At 42.2% G+C, this 27074-nt stretch overlaps 1 protein-coding gene across 1 annotated transcript; it reads left to right on the top strand.

The window, feature by feature from the left end:
- Positions 1-23819: 23819 nt before the first annotated feature.
- On the top strand, positions 23820-24951 carry LOC146617799 (uncharacterized). The gene is made up of 4 exons (XM_085373526.1): positions 23820-23868; positions 24087-24180; positions 24361-24448; positions 24568-24951. The coding sequence occupies exons 1-4, from the start codon at positions 23820-23822 to the stop codon at positions 24949-24951; spliced, it is 615 nt and encodes a 204-aa protein (XP_085229652.1).
- The last annotated feature ends 2123 nt before the right edge of the window (positions 24952-27074 follow it).

Genomic DNA, 27074 nt, shown 5'->3' with positions numbered 1-27074 from the left:
CGACAATATTGGTCAGATACCTATACAAAAACTTACCTATACAAAAACTTTATGTGTTTGAAAAAACAAAATAAAAAGTATTGTATTTCAAATCACACCTGAATACAAGGCATTAGACTGAAGACAGACTGAAGAAGTCATTTGGATGAGTGATGAAACGTTTCTTCCACTGAAAACATTACATCCAGATGAACAGAATCAACTTTTGGGGACAATAATTAGACTACTTGTGTCACAGTACCAGGTTTGGGGACCCAGAGTTTGTGTTTTCAGTTTTTTGTTTATATTCTCTGATTTAGTGTTAATCATGTCATAGTCTTTTCTTTAGTTTCTAGGATTTCGGTTTTGTCTCTGTGCCTCCCATGTTCCTTGTGTCATGTGTAGTCACCATTGTCTCTATGTTCCCTCTGTCTTCCCAGTCAGTCATGCTCCATGTTTCATGGTCTAGTCTGTGTTTTTGTGAATTTCTCATGGTTCCTGTTTTACTTTGATAGTCTTGCATCCTTTGCTAATGTTTTCAGTTTTGCTTCCTTCCCGTCTCATTATGTGTGATTACTCCCAGCTGTGCTTTCCTCCTGTGTTTCTCGTTTCCTCGCTATCCCTCTGTATATTTAAGCCCTGTGTTTTCCACTGCCCGTTGCTCTGTGCGTCATCTGTGCTCCTGGTTTTCTTTGTCCTTTGTCTCCCGTAAACTAGTTTTCTAGCTTCCCACTGTTTAGTTCGTAGTTTGGTTTGATTTTCTCGAGTTTATTTCATGGAATGTTTTTCTCTTTCCTATAAATCTCACATCAATAATCTCACCCGTTCTGCCTACTTCCATCTACGTAACATTAACAGATTGCTTCCTTCTCTTTCCACCCAGTCTATGTCCATTCTTGTCCATAGTCTTGTTACCTCCCGTATTGACTACTGCAATTCTCTTTTGCATGGTCTCCCCCAAAAATCCCTCCATAAGCTTCAACTGGTTCAGAACTCTGCTGCGCGCATTATCACCAGAACCCCCTCCTACCAGCACATCACCCCTGTTCTTCAGGAACTTCACTGGCTCCCTGTGAAATTCTGGATAATTTTCAAACTTCTTCTGCTCACCTTCAAGGCCATTCATAACCTCGCTCCTCCTTACCTTTCTGACCTGTTAACCACCACCTGTTCTGCCCGTTTACTTCGTTCTTCTTCTATCCAGCTTACTGTACTTTCCTTCCGCCTCACCACCATGGGAAGCAGAGCTATCAGCTGCTCTGCCCCCAGAAATAAGAAACATTGGTTCTCTCCCCCAGTTTAAATCCCAACTCAAAACTCATCTGTTCAAATCTGCATATTCACTGTGAATCCACTGTTTGTTAATTTTATCTTGTGCTTTTATTTTATTGTTCTTATTCTGCCATTGTTTTACTAAGTGTTTTATCCTATTGTAAAGTGTCCTTGGGTGACTTGAAAGGCGCTCATAAATAAAATGTATTAATTCAATTCAATTAAATTTTATTTATATAGCGCCAAATCACATCAAAAGTCGCCTCAAGGCGCTTCATAGATACAGAGAAAAACCCATCAATCATGGGACCCCCTATGAGCAAGCACTTTGGCGACAGTGGGAAGGAAAAACTCCCTTTTAAGAGGAAGAAACCTCCGGCAGAACCAGGCTCAGGGAGGGGCGGCCATCTGCTGCGACCGGTTGGGGTGAGAGAAGGAAGACAGGATAAAAGACATGCTGTGGAAGAGAGACAGAGGTTAATAACAGATATGATTCAATGCAGAGAGGTCTATTAATACATAGTGAGTGAGAAAGGTGACTGGAAAGGAAAAACTCAATGCATCATGGAAATCCCCCGGCAGCCTACATCTATTGCAGCATAACTAAGGGAGGATTCAGGGTCACCTGGTCCAGCCCAAACTATATGCTTTAGCAAAAAGGAAAGTTTTAAGCCTAATCTTGAAAGTAGAGATAGTGTCTGCCTCCCGAATCCAAACTGGAAGCTGGTTTCACAGAAGAGGGGCCTGAAAACTGAAGGCTCTCCCTCCCATTCTACTTTTAAATACTCTAGGAACAACAAGTAGGCCTGCAGAGCGAGAGCGAAGTGCTCTAATAGGGTGATATGGTACTACAAGGTCATTAAGATAAGATGGGGCCTGATTATTTAAGACCTTATATGTGAGGAGCAGGATTTTGAATTCAATTCTGGATTTAACAGGAAGCCAATGAAGGGAAGCCAAAACAGGAGAAATATCCTCTCTCTTTCTAGTCCCTGTCAGGACTCTTGCTGCAGCATTTTGGATTAGCTGAAGGCTTTTCAGTGAGTTTTTTGGACATCCTGATAATAATGAATTACAGTAGTCCAGCCTGGAAGTAATAAATGCATGAACTAGTTTTTCAGCGTCACTCTGAGACAGGATATTTCTAATTTTAGAGATGTTGCGCAAATGGAAGAACGCAGTCTTACATATTTGTTTAATATGTGCGTTGAAGGACATATCCTGGTCAAAAATGACTCCAAGGTTCCTCACAGCATTACTGGAGGCCAAGGTAATGCCATCCAGAGTAAGAATCTGGTTAAATACTATATTTCTAAGCTTTTCAGGGCCGAGTACAATAACCTCAGTTTTATCTGAATTAAGAAGCAGAAAGTTAGCGGCCATCCAGGTCTTTATGTCTTTAAGACATTCCTGCAGTTTAACTAATTGGTGTGTGTTATCTGGCTTCATGGACAGATAGAGCTGGGTGTCATCTGCATAGCAGTGAAAATGTATGGTATGTCTTCTAATGATGCTGCCTAAGGGAAGCATGTATAATGAAAACAGAATTGGTCCTAGCACTGAACCCTGTGGAACTCCATAATTAACCTCAGTGTGTGAAGAGGACTCTCTATTTACATGCACAAATTGGAATCTATTAGATAGATATGATACAAACCACTGCAGTGCAATACCTGTAATACCTACAGCATGTTCTAATCGCTCTAATAGGATATTATGGTCAACAGTATCGAATGCTGCACTAAGGTCTAGCAGGACAAGCACAGAGATGAGTTCACTGTCAGAGGCCATAAGAAGATCATTTGTAACCTTCACTAAAGCAGTTTCTGTGCTGTGATGAACTCTGAAACCTGACTGAAACTCTTCAAATAAACCATTCCTCTGCAGATGATCTGTTAGCTGTTTGACAACTACTCTTTCAAGGATTTTTGATATGAAAGGAAGGTTGGAGATTGGCCTATAATTAGCTAAGTCTGCTGGGTCTAGAGATGGCTTTTTGAGTAAAGGTTTAACTACAGCCAGCTTGAAGGCCTGTGGTACATAGCCGATTATTAGACATAGGTTGATCATATTTAAGATCGAAGAATTAATTAATGGCAGGACTTCTTTGAGCAGTTTTGTAGGAATGGGGTCTAAAAGACATGTTGATGGTTTGGAGGAAGTAATTATTGAAGTTAACTCAGAATATTACCGCGGAAGCACTAGCTGGTAGTCGGGCCGTACGCATGTCTTAGAGCAGTTGAACATAATCCACAAAGTCCGCTTGTAGTCGAAAAACAAACAGGCAAACATTTATTTCCACAGTTTTGAAATACAGTGATCCATTTGAATGTTCCAGTACACTGCAAACATGGTAAGAAACTGTTTTTCTCCACAGCTAGTTAAAGCCCCCGTTGCTCCACACTGCCTGTCGCCAACCCTCCCCCCGTGCACAGTTACCGTGTGTTAAAGGAACAGTACGTAAAAATTAAATAAGGCAAGAAAAAAATACAATTTAACTGTAAATCTTACACTAAACAAATCATAAAGTAAAAACTGAAATTCCCCATTATCTTACACTTACCTTATCCAAAATGATTCAAATTATTAACAAATATACACTCTGTGCAATCTGAGTAAACTAAGAGATGATTAGACCTTTATCCTATACATTCCCGGCCCCTAATTGTTCTATAAACGTATAAACAATTATTAACAATTTGGCACAATGATCATATTAACAACATAGGCATTCAGTCCTTAGAACATAATTTCTTCTTTCTTCTGATGTCAGAGGTCACCAGTACATGACATACCGTGGGAGTCCAGCCTTTACCACTGACTCATACTGCCTCTAGGAGCAGACAGACCTTAGTGATTGGTCTATCCAGTTCACTTGTTTTGGTCTTCACACGAACCCTGCGAACAAGGCCATGTTCATCCGGCATGGCTTGAGTGACTCTACCAATGAGCCAAGAGTTTCTCGGTGCTGTTTCGTCCACGAGCAAAATGATGTCTCCAGGCACAAAGTTCCTAGACACCCGTGTCCACTTCTGCCGTGTCTGAAGCTGAGGCAAATACTCTCTCACCCAGCGCTTCCAGAAAACATCTGCCATATATTGAACTTGCCTCCATCGTCGGCGGGCATAGATGTCCTCCCTTTGGAACAGTCCTGGGGGAAGAGATGGCCTTGCTTTTAAGAGCAGGAGATGATTTGGAGTGAGTGCTTCCAAGTCATTAGGGTCATTGGAGGGTGTAGTAATAGGCCGACTGTTGAGGATCGCTTCGGTTTCACAAAGAAATGTCTGAAGGCTCTCCTCATCCAGACTCTGAGTTTTAAGGGTGGCACCAAGGATTTTTCTGACCGATTTAATCAAACGTTCCCATACCCCTCCATGGTGAGAAGCAGCTGGAGTGTTAAAGGTCCACTTAATGCCCTTTTGCGTCAACGTGCTTTCTATTTTACCGGTGTTCCACTCTTGAATAGCCTTCCTAAGTTCTCGTTCTGCACCGACAAAATTGGTCCCGTTATCTGAGCGCAGCTCTACCACTTGTCCTCTTCTTGCGATAAATCTGCGAAGAGCATTGATGAAAGAGTCGGTATCCAAAGATGCTGCCACTTCTAAGTGTACAGCTCGAATGGCCAAACAGGTGAAGATTACACCATATCTCTTCACAGTGCTTCTTTCACGTTTGACTTCAAAGGGCCCAAAATAGTCTACTCCTGTCCTCGTGAATGGCGGTTCGTCAGGTGTAACTCTGTTTTGTGGCAAGTCAGCCATCTGTTGTTGCCCAACGATGCCATGCAGTCGTCGACACACAGTGCATTTGGAAAGAACTTTCCTGATAGCGCTGTTGGCTCCGGGAATCCAGAACCTTTGCCGTAGCTTGGACAGGACATGGTTGCGTCCGCTGTGACCCACCTCCTTGTGTATTTCTTGTAGAATGAGCTCAGACACCCTAGAGCTCTTGTCCAGAATGACGGGGTGTTTGAACTCTTCCGGCAAGGCTGAGCGACTGAGCCTTCCCCCAACTCTCAAGATCCCATCCTGAAGAAGCGGATTGAGCTTGTATATGTGGCTGCTCCTTTTAACAGGCTCACCCTTTAGTAGGGCAGTGATTTCTTCTTGAAATTTTTGTCCTTGGCAGTGGCTTATAATCTCAAGTTCAGCTTCTTTTAAGTCTTCCACTGTGAGGTTTTCTTTGCGATGGCTTAACCTGATGTTTGTCAGGGTTTGACTTTGCCGTGCTTTACTGATGTCTCATGCAGTGTCAGCAGTCTGTTCTAGCCGTTCTTTGGCTCGAACCAGCAAGATATTCTTTACCTTAAGGATCCATGCCACAGCTTTCTTAAGGCATATCCATGAGGAGTAGTGTTCTATCAACTGCTGCAGTACATCCGGTCCTTTATTTAATGCGAAGGTGCTAATGGACACATTCTTTTTGATCTCCGGGTCTGCTGGGTTAAGAGCTTCTAGATGATCAAGAGTCTTTGGCCAACTGTTGTTTGGTGCCGTGAGAAAGTCTGGTCCAGAAATCCAGATGTGGTTCCGTAGGAAAAGGCCTACGTTCTGTCCTCTTGAGACACAATCAGCCGGATTGAGATGTGAGTTGATGTGTCGCCATTGAGAAGCCACGGACACTTTTAGGATTTGAGAGACGCGGTTGGCGACAAAGGTGCGGAACCTTGTTGTCTCGTTGTTTATGTACTTTAGCACCGCTGTACTATCAGTCCAAAACACCGACTCTGCAAGCTGTAGTTGTAGCTCTTTCCTTAACATCTTGTCCATTCGTCCTGCCATAGTTGCTGCTGTTAATTCCAGGCGTGGAATGGTGGTGTGTTTGAGTGGCGCAACTCTTGCCTTCCCCATAACAAAGGAACAATGGACTTGACCATTCCAGCTTTTCTGCACCAGATAGGTTACAGTACCATAAGCCTCCTCACTAGCATCACAGAAATGATGAAGCTGAGCAAATGAAGTGTCTCCAAAATGTGCTGGCTGGAAGATCGCTCAACTTCAAATCCCCGGAGTAACTCCAAATCGTTAAGCCATTCATGCCACTGCTGAGCAAGATGTTCTGGAATGACGCTATCCCAGCTAATCTTTAGCCTACAGCACTCTTGCAAAATCCTTTTAGCCGGCAGAACCACTGGCGCCAAGATGCCTAGTGGGTCGTAGATGGAACTTGCAATAGAAAGAATGTTCCTCCTTGTGGGCTTTTTCTCCTGAATGGCAATTCGGAATTTGAAGCTATCAGACTGGACACACCACTGTACTCCCAGTGCTCTCTCTATGGGCAGTACATCCTGATCCAAGTCCAGATCTTTAACTTCCTTTGCCCTTTCAGTATCAGGAATGGATGCCAGCACCACGCGACTGTTGCTTATCCATTTCATCAACCTGAATCCTCCTGTTTGACAGGCCGCTTTCACATTGTGGAAAAGCAACACAGCTTCATCCTCAGAGCCAACTGACTTCAGGCAGTCGTCCACGTAAAAGTTCTGCAGTATGGTTTCAATAGCTCTACTGTCAAACTGGTCCCTGTTGTCCTCAGCACACCGTCTCAGAGCATAGCTGGCACAGCTTGGTGATGACGTTGCGCCAAATAGGTGCACAACCATCCTGTATGCCACCAGAGCTCGGTTAATGTCTCCATTTGGCCACCATAAGAACCTTAAGAGGTCTGTGTCTTCTGGTGGAACCTTTACCTGGTGGAACATGGCTTCCACATCGGCCATGACAGCTACAGGTTCTTGGCGAAATCTTGTGAGAACTCCAATCAGAGTACTGGTAAGGTTCGGCCCTTGAAGAAGTTGCCCATTCAACGTGAACCCCTGATAGGCAGCTCCACAGTCGAATACAACACGCATTTTGTGCTTTTTGGGATGGTACACTCCATGGTGTGGGATGTACCAAACCTTTCCATCACTGCGCTTGAGGTCGTTGTCAGGGACCTTCGCGGCATAGCCCTTGGAGATCAGATCCTCCATGAAAGCAATATAGTCCTCACGAAATGTGGGGTTTTTCAAAAGCTTCTTCTTCAAATTTAAGGCGCGCTGTTCTGCTAGCACTCGGTTGTTGGCCATTTGAATCCCTTTGTTCTTAAGAGGTAGACCAATGCAGTAATGTCCGTTAACCAGCCTGGCAGAATGTGTTACATTGTCCATGAATTGGAGATCTTCCCTAGACATTTCCAGTTGCTCTTCCTGGTTGCATTCAGGAAAGTCATATTTGAGCTGCTGTTTCCACAGGTCATCCAGTTTGGCCACAGATATTTGATTTGATGTGATAGTTACTGCTTTGCTCCGTGCAGCTCTGCAATTGCCATCCCGCAGCGGCCCATTCACTGTCCAGCCAAGGCTTGTTTTTACTGCATAGGGTCCGTCGTCTATGCTGTGAATGACTTCCTCTGGCTCCATAGCCCTTGGTACATTAGTTCCGATTAGCAGACCTATTTCTGCATCGATGTAGGGTATTTGAACCCGCTTTAGATAAGGCCATTTGTCCACGTCTGCCTGCAGTGGAATGTTCCTTTTGTCGGCTGGGATTGCCTTCTGAGAAAACACCTCCTGCAGCTCAATGAAGTTGCAATTTTCTAGGCTGCTAACCTCTAGGCCTGTAACAAGATGACTGCTGACCATTTTCTGTTGCCCCATGATTGTCAACAGTATGTCCATTTTCTTTCGACTGAGATTAAGCTCATTCATTAGCCTTTCAGTACAAAACGTTGCAGTGCTGCCTGGGTCTAAGAAAGCATATGTGATAGCCGCCTTGTCGCCTTTCTTTGCCTTAACTTGGACTGGAACAATAGCAAGGATGCTATCTGCGTCTCCGGCCCCAGTACCAGAGCATAGTGTATTAGCTGTCTCTACAAACTCACTGCTCACAGACTGCTTCTCATCATGTTCTGGTGACTCCTCCTTTGGTGCAGGCTTATCCTTGGTCCTGATGTGCAACACGGTTGGATGAGTCAGTGAACAGAGCTCACAGCTCAATTTCTCCTCACAAGACCTACTCATATGGCCCTGTTTTAAGCAGCTGAAGCAAAGTCCCTTCCCTCGAAGAAATTCTAGTTTCTCTTTGTGTAGAGATTTCCTCAGTCTCTTGCATTGTGCCATGGTATGTTCACTGTGGCAAAACAAACATGGTGTTTTGAATGCGGAGATAGGATTAGTGAGTCCCTTTTTGCCTCCCTTTGCCTCTGCATCGATGCTGCCCGAGTGGTTTACAGGTGTGGCTGTTGTTGTGAAAATGGTCTTGCCACTCTTCCTCCCTAAAGTGACATTTGGTGGAGACTTGGTTGGTGCCTTGTTGCTGTCTTTTATATCTCCAAACACTGGGTGTAATGCTACTTCAGCCTGCGTGTTAATAAACTTGACAAGGTCCATAAACTTAGGCCGCCGAGCTTCTGTCTCCTCTATTTCAAAGGCGACACTCCTCCACCTTCCCCTGAGGTTGTACGGTAGCTTATTCACAATGGCATGCATGTTGGCAACATTATCCAACTCCTCCATGTACTCCATGTCTGACATTGCATTCCCACAGCTGGTGAGGAATAGTGCCAATGCGCTGAGGGCTTCACCATCTTCTGCCTTTATTGGAGGCCAGCCTAGAGCCTTGTTTATGTATGCCACAGAAATCCTGTATTCGTTGCCAAAGTGCTCTTTCAGGAGCCTTTTTGCTTCACAGTAGCCCTTTTCTGGATCCATGTGCAGACAACTGCGTATTAGCTCCCTGGGCTGTCCAGAAGTGTATTGCTCCAAGAAGCAAAGACGATCCTTTCTTCTTTCTGTTTTACACTCCACTCCATGCTCAAAGGCTCTGATAAACAGTCTATATTCCAATGGATCCCCACTAAAGATGGAAATGTTCTGAGGAGGTAGAGTAGAAAGTCTTTGTTGCGTTGCAAGGACTTCTGCAATGTCGTTCTGTCTTTGCATGACAGCTATCAACGTCTGTGAAGCTTCCACGCCCGTTGAGTGAGCAGAACTGTTGCCTGAAAAACAATGGCTGTTCTTTCTGATAACTGGCTGATTGACCTGTACAGTGTTAGCTGATTGAGGCTGGATGATGGGCATCCTGTTTTGCTCACCACCACAATCCTCAATAGTCACTCTGTGATGATCAGTCTGTACCCTAGCTGGCTGCATTTGGACGAAAGATAATTTGTCATCCCTATGTGACACATCTGATCCCTCAAACCTATGCAAAATCTTAAGTTTAGCATCAGTTGCTGCTAAAGCAGTTCGTAAGTCAAGCTCTTCCTTCTCAGCCTTAAGTTTAGCTTCTTGCTCCTCCAAAGTTCGCCGTTCCTTTAAAGCTGCTGCCTGTGCCAAGAGTGTAGCCTTCTCCAATTCTGCCTTCAAGCGAGCTGAAGATGCTGAAGATTGGCCAGTGCTGCTTTTGGACATTCTAGACTTCCTAGATGCTGCTACTGATATGCTGTCAGTGGGCTGAACACTCTCATCAGCCATTTTTGCTTCCTTCGTACGTTGATGGACTTCCTATATCCAAGCATCCACGTTGTCAACAAAGCTTCTCATTGCATCTGCTTTGGGCTCAAACCAATGCTGCTGATCATTATCCATGTCCTCTCTTGACACAGCTTGCTGAAAGAGCCCCTTTACAGATTTATTCAGTTCACAAAACTCTCCAAAGATGTGATTAAATTCTGTAGACAACTTGGTTTTAACTATTTCCACATTGCCATCATCCTCCATTAACTGCAGCATCTCATTCTTTTTCTCTGTTAGCTGACCCAGCTTAGCCTTTCTTGAGCCTATTTTCCTTTGTAATGCATCCTCCATCACCTTAGCTGTAGGCTTCACCTTCCGCTTTTCCACTGTTGCTGAATCTTTATCATCTTCCATGATTCTCCCATTAGTTTGTTCCACTTAGCTGGGAGCTCAATACAGCTAACTCCCCAATCTCCTCCGTGTCCACGAGTAACTGCACTTACTTTCTGTGCTGAAGGGCTGACTGGTGAATCCTCTCCTCGTATTTCATGTCCATGTGTTGCAGTTACATTTCCAATCCGAAGACTGCGGCCGCGAGGAGACAGTTTCTTACGAATATTACCGCGGAAGCACTAGCTGGTAGTCGGGCCGTACGCGTGTCTTAGTGCAGTTGAACATAATCCACAAAGTCCGCTTGTAGTCAAAAAACAAACAGGCAAACATTTATTTCCACAGTTTTGAAATACAGTGATCCATTTGAATGTTCCAGTACACTGCAAACACGGTAAGAAACTGTTTTTCTCCACAGCTAGTTAAAGCCCCCGTTGCTCCACACTGCCTGTCGCCAACCCTCCCCCCGTGCACAGTTACCGTGTGTTAAAGGAACAGTACGTAAAAATTAAATAAGGCAAGAAAAAAATACAATTTAACTGTAAATCTTACACTAAACAAATTATAAAGTAAAAACTGAAATTCCCCATTATCTTACACTTATCCTTATCCAAAATGATTCAAATTATTAACAAATATACACTCTGTGCAATCTGAGTAAACTAAGAGATGATTAGACCTTTATCCTATACACAGAAAAATCAATTGGAGAAAAAGAGTCTAACTTAACATCAATGGTACTAAGAGTAGCTGTAGATAATATTACATCTGTGGGATGATTATTGGTAATTTTTTCTCTAATGATAAAAATTTTATTTGTGAAGAAGTTCATGAAGTCATTATTAGTTAACGTTAAAGGGATGGTTGGCTCAAAAGAGCTCTGACCTTTTGTCAGCCTGGCGACAGTGCTGAAGAGAAACCTGGGGTTGTTCTTATTTTCTTCAATCAGTGATGAATAGTAAGATGTTCTGGCTTTGCGGAGGGCTTTCTTATAAAGCAGCAAACTATTTCTCCAGGCTAAATGATGATCCTCTAAATTTGTGACACGCGTGTTGCTGCCATGAATAGTGCTATTTACTGGTCAAAGAACAATCGAATGGTTAACGTAACTGCTTTTGAGAGGTCTCACGTGTCATTTCCTGGCTTGGAAACATTCATGGCATTAATCATAACATAGTACCCACCTACAGTGGCTTGCAAAAGTATTCGGCCCCGTTGAACTTTTCCACATTTTGTCACATTACAGCCACAAACATGAATAAATTTTATTGGAATTCCACTTGAAAGACCAATACAAAGTGGTGTACACGTGAGAAGTGGAATGAAAATCATACATGATTCCAAACATTTTTTACAAATAAATAACTGAAAAGTGGGGTGTGCATAATTATTCAGCCCCCTTTGGTCTGAGTGCAGTCAGTTGCCCATAGACATTGCCTGATGAGTGCCAATGACTAAATAGAGTGCACCTGTGTGTAATCTAATGTCAGTACAAATACAGCTGCTCTGTGACAGCCTCAGAGGTTGTCTAAGAGAATATTGGGAGCAACAACACTGTGAAGTCCAAAGAACGAACGAACGAACGAACGAACGAACGAACGAACGAACGAACGAACGAACGAACGAACGAACGAACGAACGAACGAACGAACGAACGAACGAACGAACGAACGAACGAACGAACGAACGAACGAACGAACGAACGAACACGTCAGGGATAAAGTTATTGAGAAATTTAAAGCAGGCTTAGGCTACAAAAAGATTTCCCAATCCTTGAACATCCCACGGAGCACTGTTCAAGCGATCATTCAGAAATGGAAGGAGTATGGCACACCTGTAAACCCACCCAGAGAGCGGCCCAGCCAGGCAAGATAAACCTGTCTCTGTCAGTCCCTGCATCCTTAAATGTTGTCTTGAGTTCTCTCTGGCTGTCACTTTGGTGCATTTAAACCCCTGTTCCTCCCTGTCCTCATCATCTGTTGTCTTCGTCTCCATTATCAGTCATCATAATTTTACCATCTCTCTGCAAGTCTGCAAATTTCTTTATTAAATCATAAGATTCTTAAATTCATCAAGTCTCTCTGTGCCTGGGTCCTCGTCACAAAACATGACATCACTGTTTTGTACATTTTAACACAATTTAATCCAACATTTGTGAAAGAAAAGCAAAACACTTTTTTGAAAAGTCTGTAACAAAACCATCAAATCTGATAAAGGTTATTTAAATGCTGCCAAAGAAGAATGGATTGGAATAAAAAAAAAAATACATATCCTAACCTTAATTACTGGGGGAGAATAATGAATGATACTCATAGTGAGTAAAAAGTAAACTGAGTGCATTTTTTTGGACAGAGATTCACTTTTAATGTGTATGTATAATATAATACAGATACATAAAAATACACTCCCAAAACAGAATCAATTATTACAAATAAATTATTACAAAATATTAATATAAAAACTATAAAAATGGAGGCAACTTTGCCTGTGGTAGAATGTATACAATGTATGAAAAAATCTTTATTGCAGATACTAATTTTACTAATTTAATAATACTAATTTTGTGTTGTAAGCTTTATGACTTTCATGCTTTCATAGTGGTCCTTGGGAGAGCTTGACATTTTTTTTATCAGGTGGTACACACTGTAAAAAGTTTGAGAAACACTGATAAGTTAAGTGTATGTGTGCTTTTGGAAAACATTTAAAGCTGCAGTACAGAATCTTTGAAACAAGCTTAAAACATTTTTAGAATATAAACAGAGCACTCTGCTTCTCTTTACAGCTCCTCACTCCACCAGGGCTGTTTGGCACTTTCTGATAGTGTGCAAATGTGATGTACGTACTGCGGCAGTCATACAGACAACTGGACGGTCCAAAAGTTGGCCTACCTATTACTGACTGAGGTTTTAGTAGAGTTGTGGCTGAACCACATAAAAATATATCATTAATTTTAATCTCCCCAATCAATTTTAAGTTATGTTGGAATGTTGTTAAAGATGGTCAAAAATGTTTCAACCTAGTTTGTTTTGCAGATTCTGTATAGCAGCTTTAATATCGGGAGAACACAACTTTCAGATTGTGTGAGTAAAATCAGGTTTTTTCTCTTTGTCAGTTTAACAGTTTCTGTTGTGCCTGTCACTATTCCCTGTCTGTTTTCTTACCTGGTTCTTCCTGACCTTCCCCTCTTTCCTCTCTCCCTCTTTGGACTGACAATCATACATAAATAGATTGTATTCAATTAGTTGATTCTATTAAGATCACTAACAAAAAGTCCTCTCTCAGTCTACTTTCAACCAAAAGGCAAATAATCAAACCACATGTACATCTAATAAAAGATATAAACATTGAAACACTGATCCAACATTATTCTTGATTGATGGATCATTTGATCTTACACTTTTACCTGAATGTGGCTCCTTTTTTTGAAAAAACTTCCTTATATCCATCATGAACCTGGCTGTCTCTCTGTACACAAACACACACACAACAGGAGTTATAAGGTTAATGGGCATTCAGTCAGTTAGCTAGTTAGTATCCATTTCAAACAGGACAGTGGTAACAACAGTAGGCGGCGGACAATTTAAAGTTTTAGATTTTAAATAGGCTGTATACATTTCAATGGGAGCAACAGGACGGTCAAATGTCGCTGAATTTACTACAGAGCAGGACAGATTGTAGGGTAGCAAACATTGTCGGAAAACACGCTTTCAACACTGCAGGTTACCTGGGTGTAATGTTTTTCAGCTAAAAAGAAACATGGTCTGACTCCTACCTAACTATATAAAGAGTAACTGAAGGTTAAATGCAGCTAACATGTCCTGTTTTAAGCCAGGCACCCCCAAAAATGGGGACACAGCAAACATGTGGAAGAAGGTGCTCTGGTCAGATGAGACCAAAATGGAACTTTTTGGCCAAAATGCAAAACGCTATGTGTGGCGGAAAAATAACACTGTACATCACTCTATACACACCTTGGAAGAAAACCTCTTGGAGTCTGCAAAAGACTTGAGACTGGGGCGGAGGTTCACCTTCCAGCAGGACAACGACCCTAAACATAAAGCCAGGGCAACAATGGAATGGTTTAAAACAAACCATAACCATGTGTTAGAATGGGCCAGTCAAAGTCTAGATCTAAATCCAATCGAGAATCTGTGGAAAGATCTGAAAACTGCTGTTCGCAAACGCTGTCCATCTAATCTGACTGAGCTGGAGCTGTTTTGCAAAGAAGAATGGGCAAGGATTTCAGTCTCTAGATGTGCAAAGCTGGTAGAGACATACCCTAAAAGACTGGCAGCTGTAATTGCAGCAAAAGGTGGTTCTACAAAGTATTGACTAAGGGGGCTGAATAATTACACACACCCCACTTTTCATTTATTTATTTGTAAAAAATGTACGATTTTCATTCCACTTCTCACGTGTACACCACTTTGTATTGGTCTTTCAAGTGGAATTCCAATAAAATTGATTCATGTTTGTGGCTGTAATGTGACAAAATGTGGAAAAGTTCAAGGGAGCCGAATACTTTTGCAAGCCACTATATATTTCATTTAGGGATAAATCCACATCTTCTCAGTATTTGAAAGTACTCAAGCTGTTTTCTTTCAAGGGCATGGGATAAAAGAGTGAAGCAGTGTGGCTGCTCACAGTTAATGGACCTTGAATGTGGAACGTTCCAAAGGAACAGCCTCCTCACTCTGAAGAGTGACAGGCCCTGATTACAGAAGTGACAGTCTGGACATCATGAATAATTACTGTGATTGTTCTCCTGTAGTCAAAAGAAAGGAGAGAGCATAAAGGATAAAGCACTCTTTATCTAGTCTATCAGATGATTCCATAGTGGAAAGAGCAATAACAATTTCTCTATGAGGACCCAGAGTATTGTGTGTGTTGCACCCATCAGTTTAAGAACCAGTATAGATAAACACAAGCTTTATTATGGATCTGAATTAGTTTTGAATCTGCTTTCTAAGTTACTTTTACCTGATGATTCAGTAGGCTTAAAAATTCAAAAAGAATACATTTGAATCATTTTGAGGTCTACAAACTGCCAAGCTCACTCCATGAGCTTAATGTGCTGCTTCTTTTGCTAATCCTTTATTGCCTTGAGCTTTTGTGACATTGTCAAGGAGAGTAGATGTTCTGTAACATCTAATCCAAGATGTTACAGAATATGGCCCCGTCCATTGTGAAGTCTTCCTGTACCCTTAGCAATAATAATAATAATAATAACAGCCCCAAAACATAATGTTTCCAACTCAGTGCTTGACTGTGGGGATGCTGTTCTTTGTACCCAACATTTCTCTTCCTCTGAACACAGTAGGTTAAGCTGATGCCAAAGAGGTGGATTTGATTTCATCTGACCACAACACTTTCCTCAAGCCTTTTTCAAATCATTTAGATTTTCACTGGCAAACTAAAAGCCAACGGGAAATGATTTTTCAAGTGGCTCATTATGGCATATGGCACATGATAAAACTCTGGAGCAAATAATTGAGCCATTTTATTGGCTGGGCATTAGTGTCAGCTGGTTAACCAGCCAGCCATCCCAAAAGCACCTTTGCAGCCGTTACCCTTAATGGAGGTCATATTTTAGTACATTGACATGGAGATCATCGGGCCATTTCACCAGAGTGCAAGTGAATATTGCTTTGTATTGGTTCTGGTGGATTATGCAATGTGATAACCCAAAGCAGTGCCGCTGAGGACCACTTCTGCAAAGAGTATGGCGCAGGCGCTGTTTCAGGTCATCTCCCAAGTTGGCATTCCAAAAGAGATACTGACTGACAAGGGCACATGGTTCATGTCTTGTATACTAAAGCAGCTATATGAATTTTTTGGGCATTAAATTTGTTCGGATCAGTGTCTACCACCCTCCGGCTTATGGGCTGGTGGAGCAGCTTAATATAACTTTAAAGTCCATGATTCATAACCCCATTCACAAAAATGAACGCAGCTATTTTTTGCAGTGCGGGAGGTGCCCAGGCCTCCACAGTTAAGCTGGAGTTATTGCTCAGCAGAAAGTCACAGGGTTTGGACCTGATTAAAGCAAGCTGGGAAGAAGGTCTGAGCCAGGTTAAAAATTAAATTCAATACATTCTTGACCTGAGAGTAAAGCTGCACACTTTTGGGGAGGTTGTTACGAAAAAATTTGCTCGAGACCAGCAATGTCAGCACCACCTGTACAACAGAGGGTCTAGATTCAGGCAATTTTTGCTGGGAGATAAAGTGCTTGTATTACTCCCTTCTTCTAGCTCAAAGTTACTCACCAGTAACTTGCGCTTTTAAATGTCCCCCACGGGTGGCAAGGACCCTTTGCTGTCACACGGTAGGGGGGGGGGGACATGGACTGTGAAGTGGTACAGTCAGACAGGGGAGGCCACACAGATATATCATCTCAATCTCCTTAAAGCAAGGAGAGAGGCTGAAATCACTTCTCTGCTGAGTCTGGTGAAGGCGATAGATGATCTGGGGTCAGAGGTCCTAAATTCCACCATTCCTGCCTCCCTCCATTGTGATGACCATCTCACACAAATCCAGAGAGTGGATGTTGTTGCATTGCAACAAGGTTTTGCAGATGTGTTCTCCCCTCTGCCCAGCTGAACCAGTCTCATAGAACACCATTTTGAGACGCCAGCCATCTTCCAACGGCTCATGGACCAGGTGACTATGTGTCTGGGGTACCACTTTGATGGCAAGCAGGTGGGCCTGTAAATGGATGAAGCACCAGCCATTGCATCCTGCCCACGTCCAATGACCAAAAGGATGCAAGGCGGTTCTTGGGGCTGGTTGGTTACTACCGCCAGGCTTTGTGGACATGATCAGGCCCCTGGGTGATCTCACCCAAAAGGGTTGCCAAGATCAGGTCCACTGGAGTGGATTGAGCAGTGCCACATGGCATTCTTGCAGGTGAAGAAGGCTTTCTGTGGGGAACCCTTGCTCTACACCAGCGGTCCCCAACCTTTTTTGCGCCACGGACCGGTTCATGCCCGACAATATTTTCACGGACCGGCCTTTAAGGTGTCGCGGATAAATACAACAAAATAAAACTAGTACCGGTACCGAAAAAAAGAAGATTTATTCATAACACACGTGAAAAGACCCAGGAAAACCAAGTTAACGATAAAAACGATAATAAAATAACGCTGAAAACCGATAAAAACCCTGAAAACCATACATTTCACACCTGAGCCTCAACTCTCGCGGCCCGGTACCAAACAACTCACGGACCGGTACCGGTCCGAGGGGGTTGGGGACCGCTGCTCTACACACCTAACTTCTTCCTCCTTTTTATTCTGTAGACTGATGCCTTGAACGGAGGGCTGGGGGCCATTTTGTCCCAGCAGGTAAGGGGGGTCGACAACCCACTTGTGTACATTAGCAGGAAACGGTCTTTCACCCTCTGTTCATATCTCTCCAAACAGGGGTGTGGTTTGTGGCTCATCTGCAGGGGAGGGGTGGAGCAGTTAGTTCAAGGTGTGGTGTCAAGGGAGGCTAGCTAACACAGCTGTTCTCCATCACACTTTCATGCCACCCTACTTAAGTATGATGCCAGGACCTGACAAGGTTTACCTTGTTTCAAACCCCTGCGTCCCTCTCTATGTGTTTGTGTTTACAGGGAGTGCAGAATTATTAGGCAAATGAGTATTTTGTCCACATCATCCTCTTCATGCATGTTGTCTTACTCCAAGCTGTATAGGCTCGAAAGCCTACTACCAATTAAGCATATTAGGTGATGTGCATCTCTGTAATGAGAAGGGGTGTGGTCTAATGACATCAACATCCTATATCAGGTGTGCATAATTATTAGGCAACGTCCTTTCCTTTGGCAAAATGGGTCAAAAGAAGGACTTGACAGGCTCAGAAAAGTCAAAAATAGTGAGATATCTTGCAGAGGGATGCAGCAGTCTCAAAATTGCAAAGCTTCTGAAGCGTGATCATCGAACAATCAAGCGTTTCATTCAAAATAGTCAACAGGGTTGCAAAATAACTGCCCATGAACTGAGAAAAGTCAAGCGTGCAGCTGCCAAGATGCCACTTGCCACCAGTTTGGCCATATTTCAGAGCTGCAACATCACTGGAGTGCCCAAAAGCACAAGGTGTGCAATACTCAGAGACATGGCCAAGGTAAGAAAGGCTGAAAGACGACCACCACTGAACAAGACACACAAGCTGAAACGTCAAGACTGGGCCAAGAAATATCTCAAGACTGATTTTTCCAAGGTTTTATGGACTGATGAAATGAGAGTGAGTCTTGATGGGCCAGATGGATGGGCCCGTGGCTGGATTGGTAAAGGGCTTAGAGCTCCAGTCCGACACAGACGCCAGCAAGGTGGAGGTGGAGTACTGGTTTGGGCTGGTATCATCAAAGATGAGCTTGTGGGGCCTATTCGGGTTGAGGATGGAGTCAAGCTCAACTCCCAGTCCTACTGCCAGTTTCTGGAAGACACCTTCTTCAAGCAGTGGTACAGGAAGAAGTCTGCATCCTTCAAGAAAAACATGATTTTCATGCAGGACAATGCTCCATCACACGCGTCCAAGTACGCCACAGCGTGGCTGGCAAGAAAGGGTATAAAAGAAGAAAAACTAATGACATGGCCACCTTGTTCACCTGATCTGAACCCCATTGAGAACCTGTGGTCCATCATCAAATGTGAGATTTACAAGAAGGGAAAACAGTACACCTCTCTGAACAGTGTCTGGGAGGCTGTGGTTGCTGCTGCACGCAATGTTGATGGTGAACAGATCAAAACACTGACAGAATCCATGGATGGCAGGCTTTTGAGTGTCCTTGCAAAGAAAGGTGGCTATATTGGTCGCTGATTTATTTTTGTTTTGTTTTTGAATGTCAGAAATGTTATATTGGTTTCACTGGTAAAAATAAATAATTGAAATGGGCATATATTTGTTTTTTGTTAAGTTGCCTAATAATTATGCACAGTAATAGTCACCTGCACACACAGATATCCCCCTAAAATAGCTAAAACTAAAAACAAACTAAAAACTACTTCCAAAAACATTCAGCTTTGATATTAATGAGTTTTTTGGGTTCATTGAGAACATGGTTGTTGTTCAATAATAAAATTATTCCTCAAAAATACAACTTGCCTAATAATTCTGCACTCCCTGTATGTGTGTTTGTGTGTCCTTGTGTCTTGTTTCCCTTTTCTGTTCCCATGTTCCCCCTCCTTATGTTAATTCCATTTCGCCCCTGTCTGTCATGTTTTTCCATGTTTCCCCAGCTCATCATTTCTTGCTCCCGCTCTCTCCCTCTTGGTTCTCTGCTCCCTCACTCTCTCTCTGTCTTATTTCCTTCCTTATCTCCCTAGTCCATCTAACTTCCCTGAGTGTTCTTTCCTCCTACCTCCCATGTCATGTTGTATGAATTAGTCTACGTCTCAGTGCATCCTGTTTTACTTTGATAGTCTCCTGTCTGGTGTACATAATGTTCAGTTTTGTTCCCCCTGACTCTTAGTTAGATCACATTCAGCTGTGTTTGATTTTTCTTATGTTTTTTTTTCTTATTTTAAATCAAGTTTCTTTCCTCCTGTGGTTTGTTCCCTTGTTTGCCCTTGTGTGTATTTATCTCTGTGTCTCCCTCTGTCCAGTGTTGCTATCTCCCTCATACCTTGCTGTGTGTTCCATTTGTTGGTTTAGGTTCCTGTAATCTCCAGTTCAGTTTTGTTTCTTTGACATTCCAGCAATAAAGCTGTGCTTTTGTGTTAAGTCCTGCCCACTGAGTCTGCATTTTGGGTCCAATCGTGCCTCCCTCACACACAGTTCATGACAAGCGAGGCAGCAGCACAAGCAATTATCACATTGTAAGTAAAGCATCCATGTACTGTCAACGCTGTGTGCCTTGGGTCTTTCATACCACAATGTACTTTTTCAGCTTTGGTTGAGTAATGAAATTGATTCATTACTTTAACTTTTACTGGAGTATTTTTTTTAACACAGGTATCTGTACTTCTGGTTCAGTACGGGTATTAACTACAAACCCATACGGTAAAAAAATACATTTTTCCTGGCCAAAATATATTTCAAATATATGGTAAATATATGTTGTATTTGTGATGCTCAAAAATTGAAATTGAAAATATAATTTTTTTCAAACCAAAATACATTTCAAAAGATATTTCAGAGTGAAGAAAATACATTTCCAACCTTACAGTAGAATGTATATCAAAGTATCCTTTATTTAAAATGTATTTAGTGCAATAATGATGATGATGATAACAATAATAATACTAAAAGTAACATGTTTTATGTACATCTGCAAAAAACAGTTGGATTCAAACAAAACAGAGTCAAAGGTTTAGCAAGAATTAGGTTGTTTATTCATTTTCTTACAGTATTTCACATTACACAGTATCTCACGTTCACTGTAGCGTTCACTTGACTTTGAAATTATCTGTCAGTGATACAGTAAACAAGATACAACAACTGCTATGTACACTTTAGTTTTTGACAATATATACAATATAGTACTTAAAGGAACACACTCCACTTTTGTTTTTTTGGAAATAGGCTCATTCTCCATCTCCCTCAGAGTTAAAAATGCAGCGTCTTCTTTCTAGATCTGTACGTTAATAGGGCTCTGGAGTGTGATCTTACCGGATGGGGCATAGCCAGGATTTTTGGTTGAGGCGCTATATTAGCAGGCCAAACAAATTTGCTGTGTGATCGGTTGTAATGTTAGATTGCACTACCGGCAAGGGAATAAGCTTGAAAATGGGCTCTCTTTTCATTGTTTCCTCACCTGGAAGCATCATGAGGGAGCTTATGTGTTGGATGTTACCAAAAGAAGGTGTCTAGCCTGGATAGCAGCTGTGAGACGAGCTGATATTCAGTTCTCTACCATCCACAGATATCTGTTGGTGTGCTTCAGTATTTTCATTCTGGTAAGTTCTAAATAAGTTCATATTACTCTTTTTATTTTCAATGCACTCTGAGGTCATAGCAAATTAGAACAAACATGCAGAACTACCTTTATTTCTAGAGTTGCTAATTATTTGGCATTATTGCAGGCAAACCAGCCTATGAAATGAATGAAAGAAATCCAACACTACACATGGTTCACTACGAAATCTTTGTACATGCTACATACCAATCAGATTACTTCTTCCATGTGAGGGTGAAAAGGTGACCTTTCTGGATAAAATGGCAAAGGTTTGCTGCGTTTTGGTGAACATGTGCCCCAGTGTGTTGGTAAAACCAGGGAAAATGCCCTTGTTAAATACTCTTAAAAGTCTTGTGCTGTATATGTAGTGATACATTTTCAAAAGACACAGTAAATTACAGAATGCTATTAGTGGGTGATATTATATAAATGCTGTCATGATTTTATGTAAACATTTTGTCATTTGTAAATTATACATGACATTGATTCTACATTATAACTGATGTGATGTTCTATAAAGTGGTTTTAATTAAAAATAGGCAAGCATTTGTTTGTTTCTTTATTCAACTTTTGAACAGTGGTAATTAGTAAGTACATAATCAGTAAATGCAAATTATTTACAGCCCCCCCCCCCCCCTAAATTAAAACATTATGGGTTATTCAGAACAGAACTATGCTTGGAAAAATATTTTCCTATCAGTTGATCCAACTCCTCCACAGTAGCAGGTGGAATTATTTTGTTTTGAGGACGGCTTCTTTTACCTATTACTACAGATGGTCTGTTTATGTTTTGATTGAGAGCCTTTTTTTTTTGGGCAGCTGAAGAGGAGAAGTCTATCTTATGGCCAACCTCTGACTGTATCTTGGTCACATTACCCAGCAAAACCCAGTATGCAGGTTCACCTGTAACAGTCCTTGTGCCACAGATCAACACTGTTGCTTCTACATTAAACAGAAGAGCAGGGACATGGGTGCAGGTCTCCACGACTCCGGCCATACAGCTGCAGCGGGCGCCTTCAACCTTCCCTGTGATGCTCACAATGACCCATGGCTGCAATGCTGGTTGATTCAGTCTTTGAGAGTGCAGTACCTGAAACACACACAGACAAAGTTCAAGACATGAACTTTAATAAGCCAAGGCCAACACAAATGTGTTGTATCTACGTTCAAATACATTAATCATAAATGTAACAAATAAAGTGTTTTTATGTATCCATCTATAGAAAGCTGCACGTTATATTTTAAATCTGCATATTTCTTTTTAGAAAGCATAAAGTTTGACCCAGTATGAACCATCCAGATCCCTCAGGTCATCTGGATCCGGTCTTTTATCAGTTCCCAGAGTCAGAACCAGACACGGAGAAGCTGCATTCAGCTTTTATGCTCCTTATATCTGGAACAAACTCCCAGAAAGCCTCAGATCAGCTGAAACACTCAGTTTATTTAAATCCAGGTTGAAGACTCACCTGTTCTCAGCTGCATTTGAATAAAGCACCAAATCCACACTTTAAGCTTAAATTTCAAAACTTACATTTAACTACTGATTTTATCTACTGTTCTGATTTTATCTGTTTTGATTTTATATACTGTTGTTTGTTTGTTTGTTAATTAGTTAGTTAGTTAGTTTATTTGCTTGTTTTATTCAATTTTAAATCATGCTTTTTATTTGTTCTTGTTTCTAATGTCTCTGTAAAGCACTTTGAATCACCTTGTTGTTGAATTGTGCTATACAAATAAACTTGCCTTGCCTTGCCTTTAAGTGACAATTGTGGACACCTAATATGATAAGCAGATTCTGCAGGTCATTAACCAATGTATAAAACTAAAATAAAATGTATTTTTAGTGACACAGCACACAAACACGGAAGCAAGATGTGTAATTAGGATTATTTATAATAAATATGAATTAATTAGTGCAATTTCTTTAACCATAGAGAATAACTAAATCCTTCAGAACAATGTCACATCAGTGCACTGAACTCACTATGTTATCCATCTAACAGAGCTTCCACATGTTCTTACTGTAATCTCCCCCTCATGAATGAATTTATGCTTGCACTAATCTGAATGTTCAGAGGGAAATCAAACGCATTTTATTCGCAGTACTCAGGCTGACTTACCTTTGTTTGAATGACGGCGTACTCACAATTGTACCCAGTCCTTGGTGAATTGGATGTGGGCCTCCAGAGATTTATAATGGCGAAATTGGTGCTCCGTGTATGCGCTGACTTTGCAAACAAGGTACAAGAATAGATCATGCTAAGTCAATAGTGGTTTGGTCTTCAGGGTTTCTACTCCACTGCCGGATTTCATACGGGTCCACATTTCCAATGCACGCTATTTTTTTTTTTTGCAATTACAGTCTCTTTGCATCTGGACACAACCTGTCTCTATACCGTCCTTTTTCTTTTGAGCTACTTTTCAGAATTGCTCGTCCTTCCAACACAGTGGCTGTGTCCGAATTCAGGGGAAGGATGCTTAAAATGGCATATTTGGATGCAATGATGTCACAGCGACGTGGCGAAGGCTGTCCGAATTCAAAGAGCACTCAAAATGTGGCGACAAATGCGTCCTACCTCTCCGCAAATTTGAGGGTTAGCCGTGTCCGAATTCTGGGGAAGGATGCGGCAATGCCACATTTGGAGGCAATGACGTCACAGCGACGTGGCGAAGGCTGTCCGAATTCAAAGAGTACTCAAAATGTGGCGACAAATGCATCCTACTTTGCCCTGAATTCTAAGGATGGGTCCGATGTATCCTTCATGTCCTACTATATCCCAGGATTCATTGCGGGCCACCTGCCGCATAAATTCCAAACCAGTAGAAGCATTTTGGACCGGAACAATGGCGGGCAAACCGGGCGTGACAGTGGGAGAGGAATCTGCATTCACATGTAAGTACTTGAAAATCTGGTGTTACAAAAGTTAAACCCCCATAGCGGTTCTGTTGGTAGTCTCTGGGCATATGCCTGTGTTTAGCTTATAATCCATAGAATCCCCGTGATAGATTGCACTTGAACTAGTATGGTGACCCCAGCAGTTTGTCATGCATTGCCACTCTCATACAGCTACGTTATATCTTGCTAATTAATCATTTTGTGATACGTTGCAGGGAACAAAGAGCAAACAACTCTCCTCATCAGATTGCAAGGCGAAAATGACCACCTCTTCACTGCGGTGAAGAATTCTGCCACTGTGGCATGGAGGTACAAGAACAAATCAATTCACACCCATATATGAGTGTAGTTTCATTAACCCTCATGCTGCACAGAACCTGTGATGTCCATTCGGTATCACTCTGGCGTGCTGCTGTGCAAACGTCCGGATGTGGGGATCAACATAGTTGCCAACGTTTCTGTCTGCTCTTATTTTTCAGGTGTGATCAGGACTATACTGGAGAAGATGGGTTTGCAGGGGACAGTCACCCCCTTGCAGGAAAGGAAAAAGTGGGTTAACCTCAAGACAAAATACAAAGTATGTTGTTCTCAAGCAGATAAGTCATGAGGACACAAGTTAGTAAATGTGCACCTACTAAGAATTGTTGTGGTGTTATCATGTGTTAACTGTTGTGTTTTTATTTCCTCTGCCATTAGGACTGCAAGTATCCAGGGTCAGGAGAGGGTGTAAGTGGGAAGCCCACTGCTGCCACTTGGCCCTGGTTTGCCCTCATGGACGAGGTAATAGTACAGAGGCCGTCCATCAGGCTCCCTGTCCTACTGTCCACTCTCCCTGAGGACACTCCAGGGCCAAGTTCAGCAGTGGGTGACCAGAATGTAGCAGAATCTGACACTGATGAGGGAGACAGTCAGCCACCGATAACAGCAAGGAAGAGGAAACGGGATCGGGATGACGAGCTGCTCAACCTCATCAGGGAGGACATGCAGCAACAAAGGGAGGCTGAGGAGAGAAGGGCACAGGAGAGCAAGGAGCGAATGGACAGACTTTTTACAATCCTGGAACGTCTGATCCCAAAATGACTGCTGCGTCCCTCTAATTTCATTTGACAGTTCTGTGACATTTGTGTGTTGAGATGATTTTCCAGGCACCAGACACCTTCTTTTTCCTGCATTGCAAACACTTTCCTTTAAATTATTTTGTTACATTGTGCCCTTTGTGTTGGATGTTACAAGTCTCATTTTCGCAATAAATGGAATCAAATAGTAATAGTCACTGAATCCATTTAATCAACAGGTATTGACATGATGCCAAGTCATAATGGCAAATGGACATTCACTCAAAAACAGAGTACATGTCAGGAACAACAACAAAGAAACAAAAACAAAAAACAAATGTGCAATGCATAAGCAGCATTTGAAGACTAAAATATTTGCAGCTATGTACATGTGTTCACACAAGATTAACCTGAGTGTCCTGTTCCCGGATCATTTCTTTCACAACTCCAATACATGCCAGGAAGTCCCTGGCAGTGTTGCTGGATCTGCTGAAGACAGATCAGACATGGATGGGGTGCTGCAACTGTGACCTGCGGTTTGTCTCTTCTAGTCGACGAGTGGAGATTCACACAGAGTGGTCTGCAAAGAGAGCTTAAGGATGCATCCTCCCACTGTCCACTGCAACGTCCATCCACAGGTTTGCAGGGCTGGCTCTATCGACGGCTGCTGCACCACTAAGATATGTAGACAGAGATATGTAAGCAGGAGTGCCATGAAGTGCCATATGCCACCGGAGAAAAGGTTCCTAGACAAATTTGCACTTGCCTGTTAACAGTAGTCGTGGTCTGGTGGTACCTCCTCCAGGGCTGACACCTCAGATGACAGTTGGTCCTGCCAACATATATATATATATATATATATATATATATATATATATATTAGGGGTGCAACGATACACAAAATTCACGGTTCGGTTCGATACTTTGGTGTCACGGTTCGATATTTTTTCGATACAAAAAAATGTTCATGACTTTTTAATTTGCCATTTATTAAAATTATAAATATATATTTTAACTCAAAAGTACAGTTTTTAAATTTAACCCTAACGCTTGTGCGTGTTTTTTATTTTGACAGCGAATGCGCACCTGCGGCCGTAGTGATCGATGTAGCGGTTCCGAATGACAGCAATATCAGGAAGAAGGAACACGAGAAGCTGGAGAAATACCAAGGGCTCAGAGAAGAGCTCGAGAGGATGTGGAGGATGTGGAGGGTGAAGGTAACGGTGGTCCCCGTGGTAATCGGAGCACTAGGTGCGGTGACTCCCAAGCTAGGCGAGTGGCTCCAGCAGATCCCGGGAATAACATCGGAGATCTCTGTCCAGAAGAGCGCAGTCCTGGGAACAGCTAAGATACTGCGCAGGACCCTCAAGCTCCCAGGCCTCTGGTAGAGGACCCGAGCTTGAAGGATAAACCGCCCGCAGGGGCGTGCTGGGTGTTTTTTTTTTTTTTTTTGTGTGTAATATATGGAAGAAATATAGTATCATCAGAATTCAAGTATTTTTAGACATTGAATTTATGACACTGAATTTTTATCCTCCAAATTTCCCTGCAAAAATATTCACCTGCAAAAATTCACCTGCAAAAAATTCACCTGCAAAAAATTCACCTGCAAAAATTCACCTGCAAAAAATTCACCTGAAAAAAATTCACCTGCAAAAATTCACCTGCAAAAATTCACCTGCAAAAATTCAACTGCAAAAGTGATGAACTTTAATGACCCAAGCCAGAGCAATCAGCACCAGATCGAGTCGAGTGGCTCTCAGCCAATTAAATTACGCTGTTTGATCACATGACACCGTTAGCCAGCAGTGTGTCTCCTAAAAGAGAGCTGTTTAAAGGTGAGTGATTAAGTTTTTCTCCTAAATAGAGATCATTACAGAACGCCTAGTCCTACTTAAAATCCCATTTATTATTATTTTTTTTTATCATCTACTCGAACTAAGGAAAACGTTTGACTAACTCAAAGACAATTTCCACGCCTCCCCTGCCTGACTGCAGAGGCAGTTTTGAATTTAGGAGCGCCAAGATGGCAGCGGCAAACCCTGGCGGCTCTCCGGTGAGTATATATATTTTTTTATCTTCAAGTTTGTCTTTGAAACCTTAATTTTATTTAAATCCGTTGCTCACGTATAAAGTACACAGACGGGG

This window comes from Diplotaxodon limnothrissa, linkage group LG15 (assembly GCF_057381915.1).
Source record: "Diplotaxodon limnothrissa isolate DT_005_m linkage group LG15, D_limnothrissa_male_GT1.1, whole genome shotgun sequence".
Taxonomy (NCBI): Eukaryota; Metazoa; Chordata; class Actinopteri; order Cichliformes; family Cichlidae; genus Diplotaxodon; species Diplotaxodon limnothrissa.
This window is presented reverse-complemented; position numbering and strand designations above follow the sequence as displayed.

Coding starts and splice junctions, on each gene's coding strand:
- LOC146617799 (XM_085373526.1), top strand. CDS start 23,820: ATGGCGGGCAAACCGGGCGTGACAGTGGGAGAGGAATCTGCATTCACA. Junction 23,869..24,086: donor AGAGGAATCTGCATTCACAT/GTAAGTACTTGA, acceptor GATACGTTGCAG/GGAACAAAGAGCAAACAACT. Junction 24,449..24,567: donor ACCTCAAGACAAAATACAAA/GTATGTTGTTCT, acceptor CTCTGCCATTAG/GACTGCAAGTATCCAGGGTC.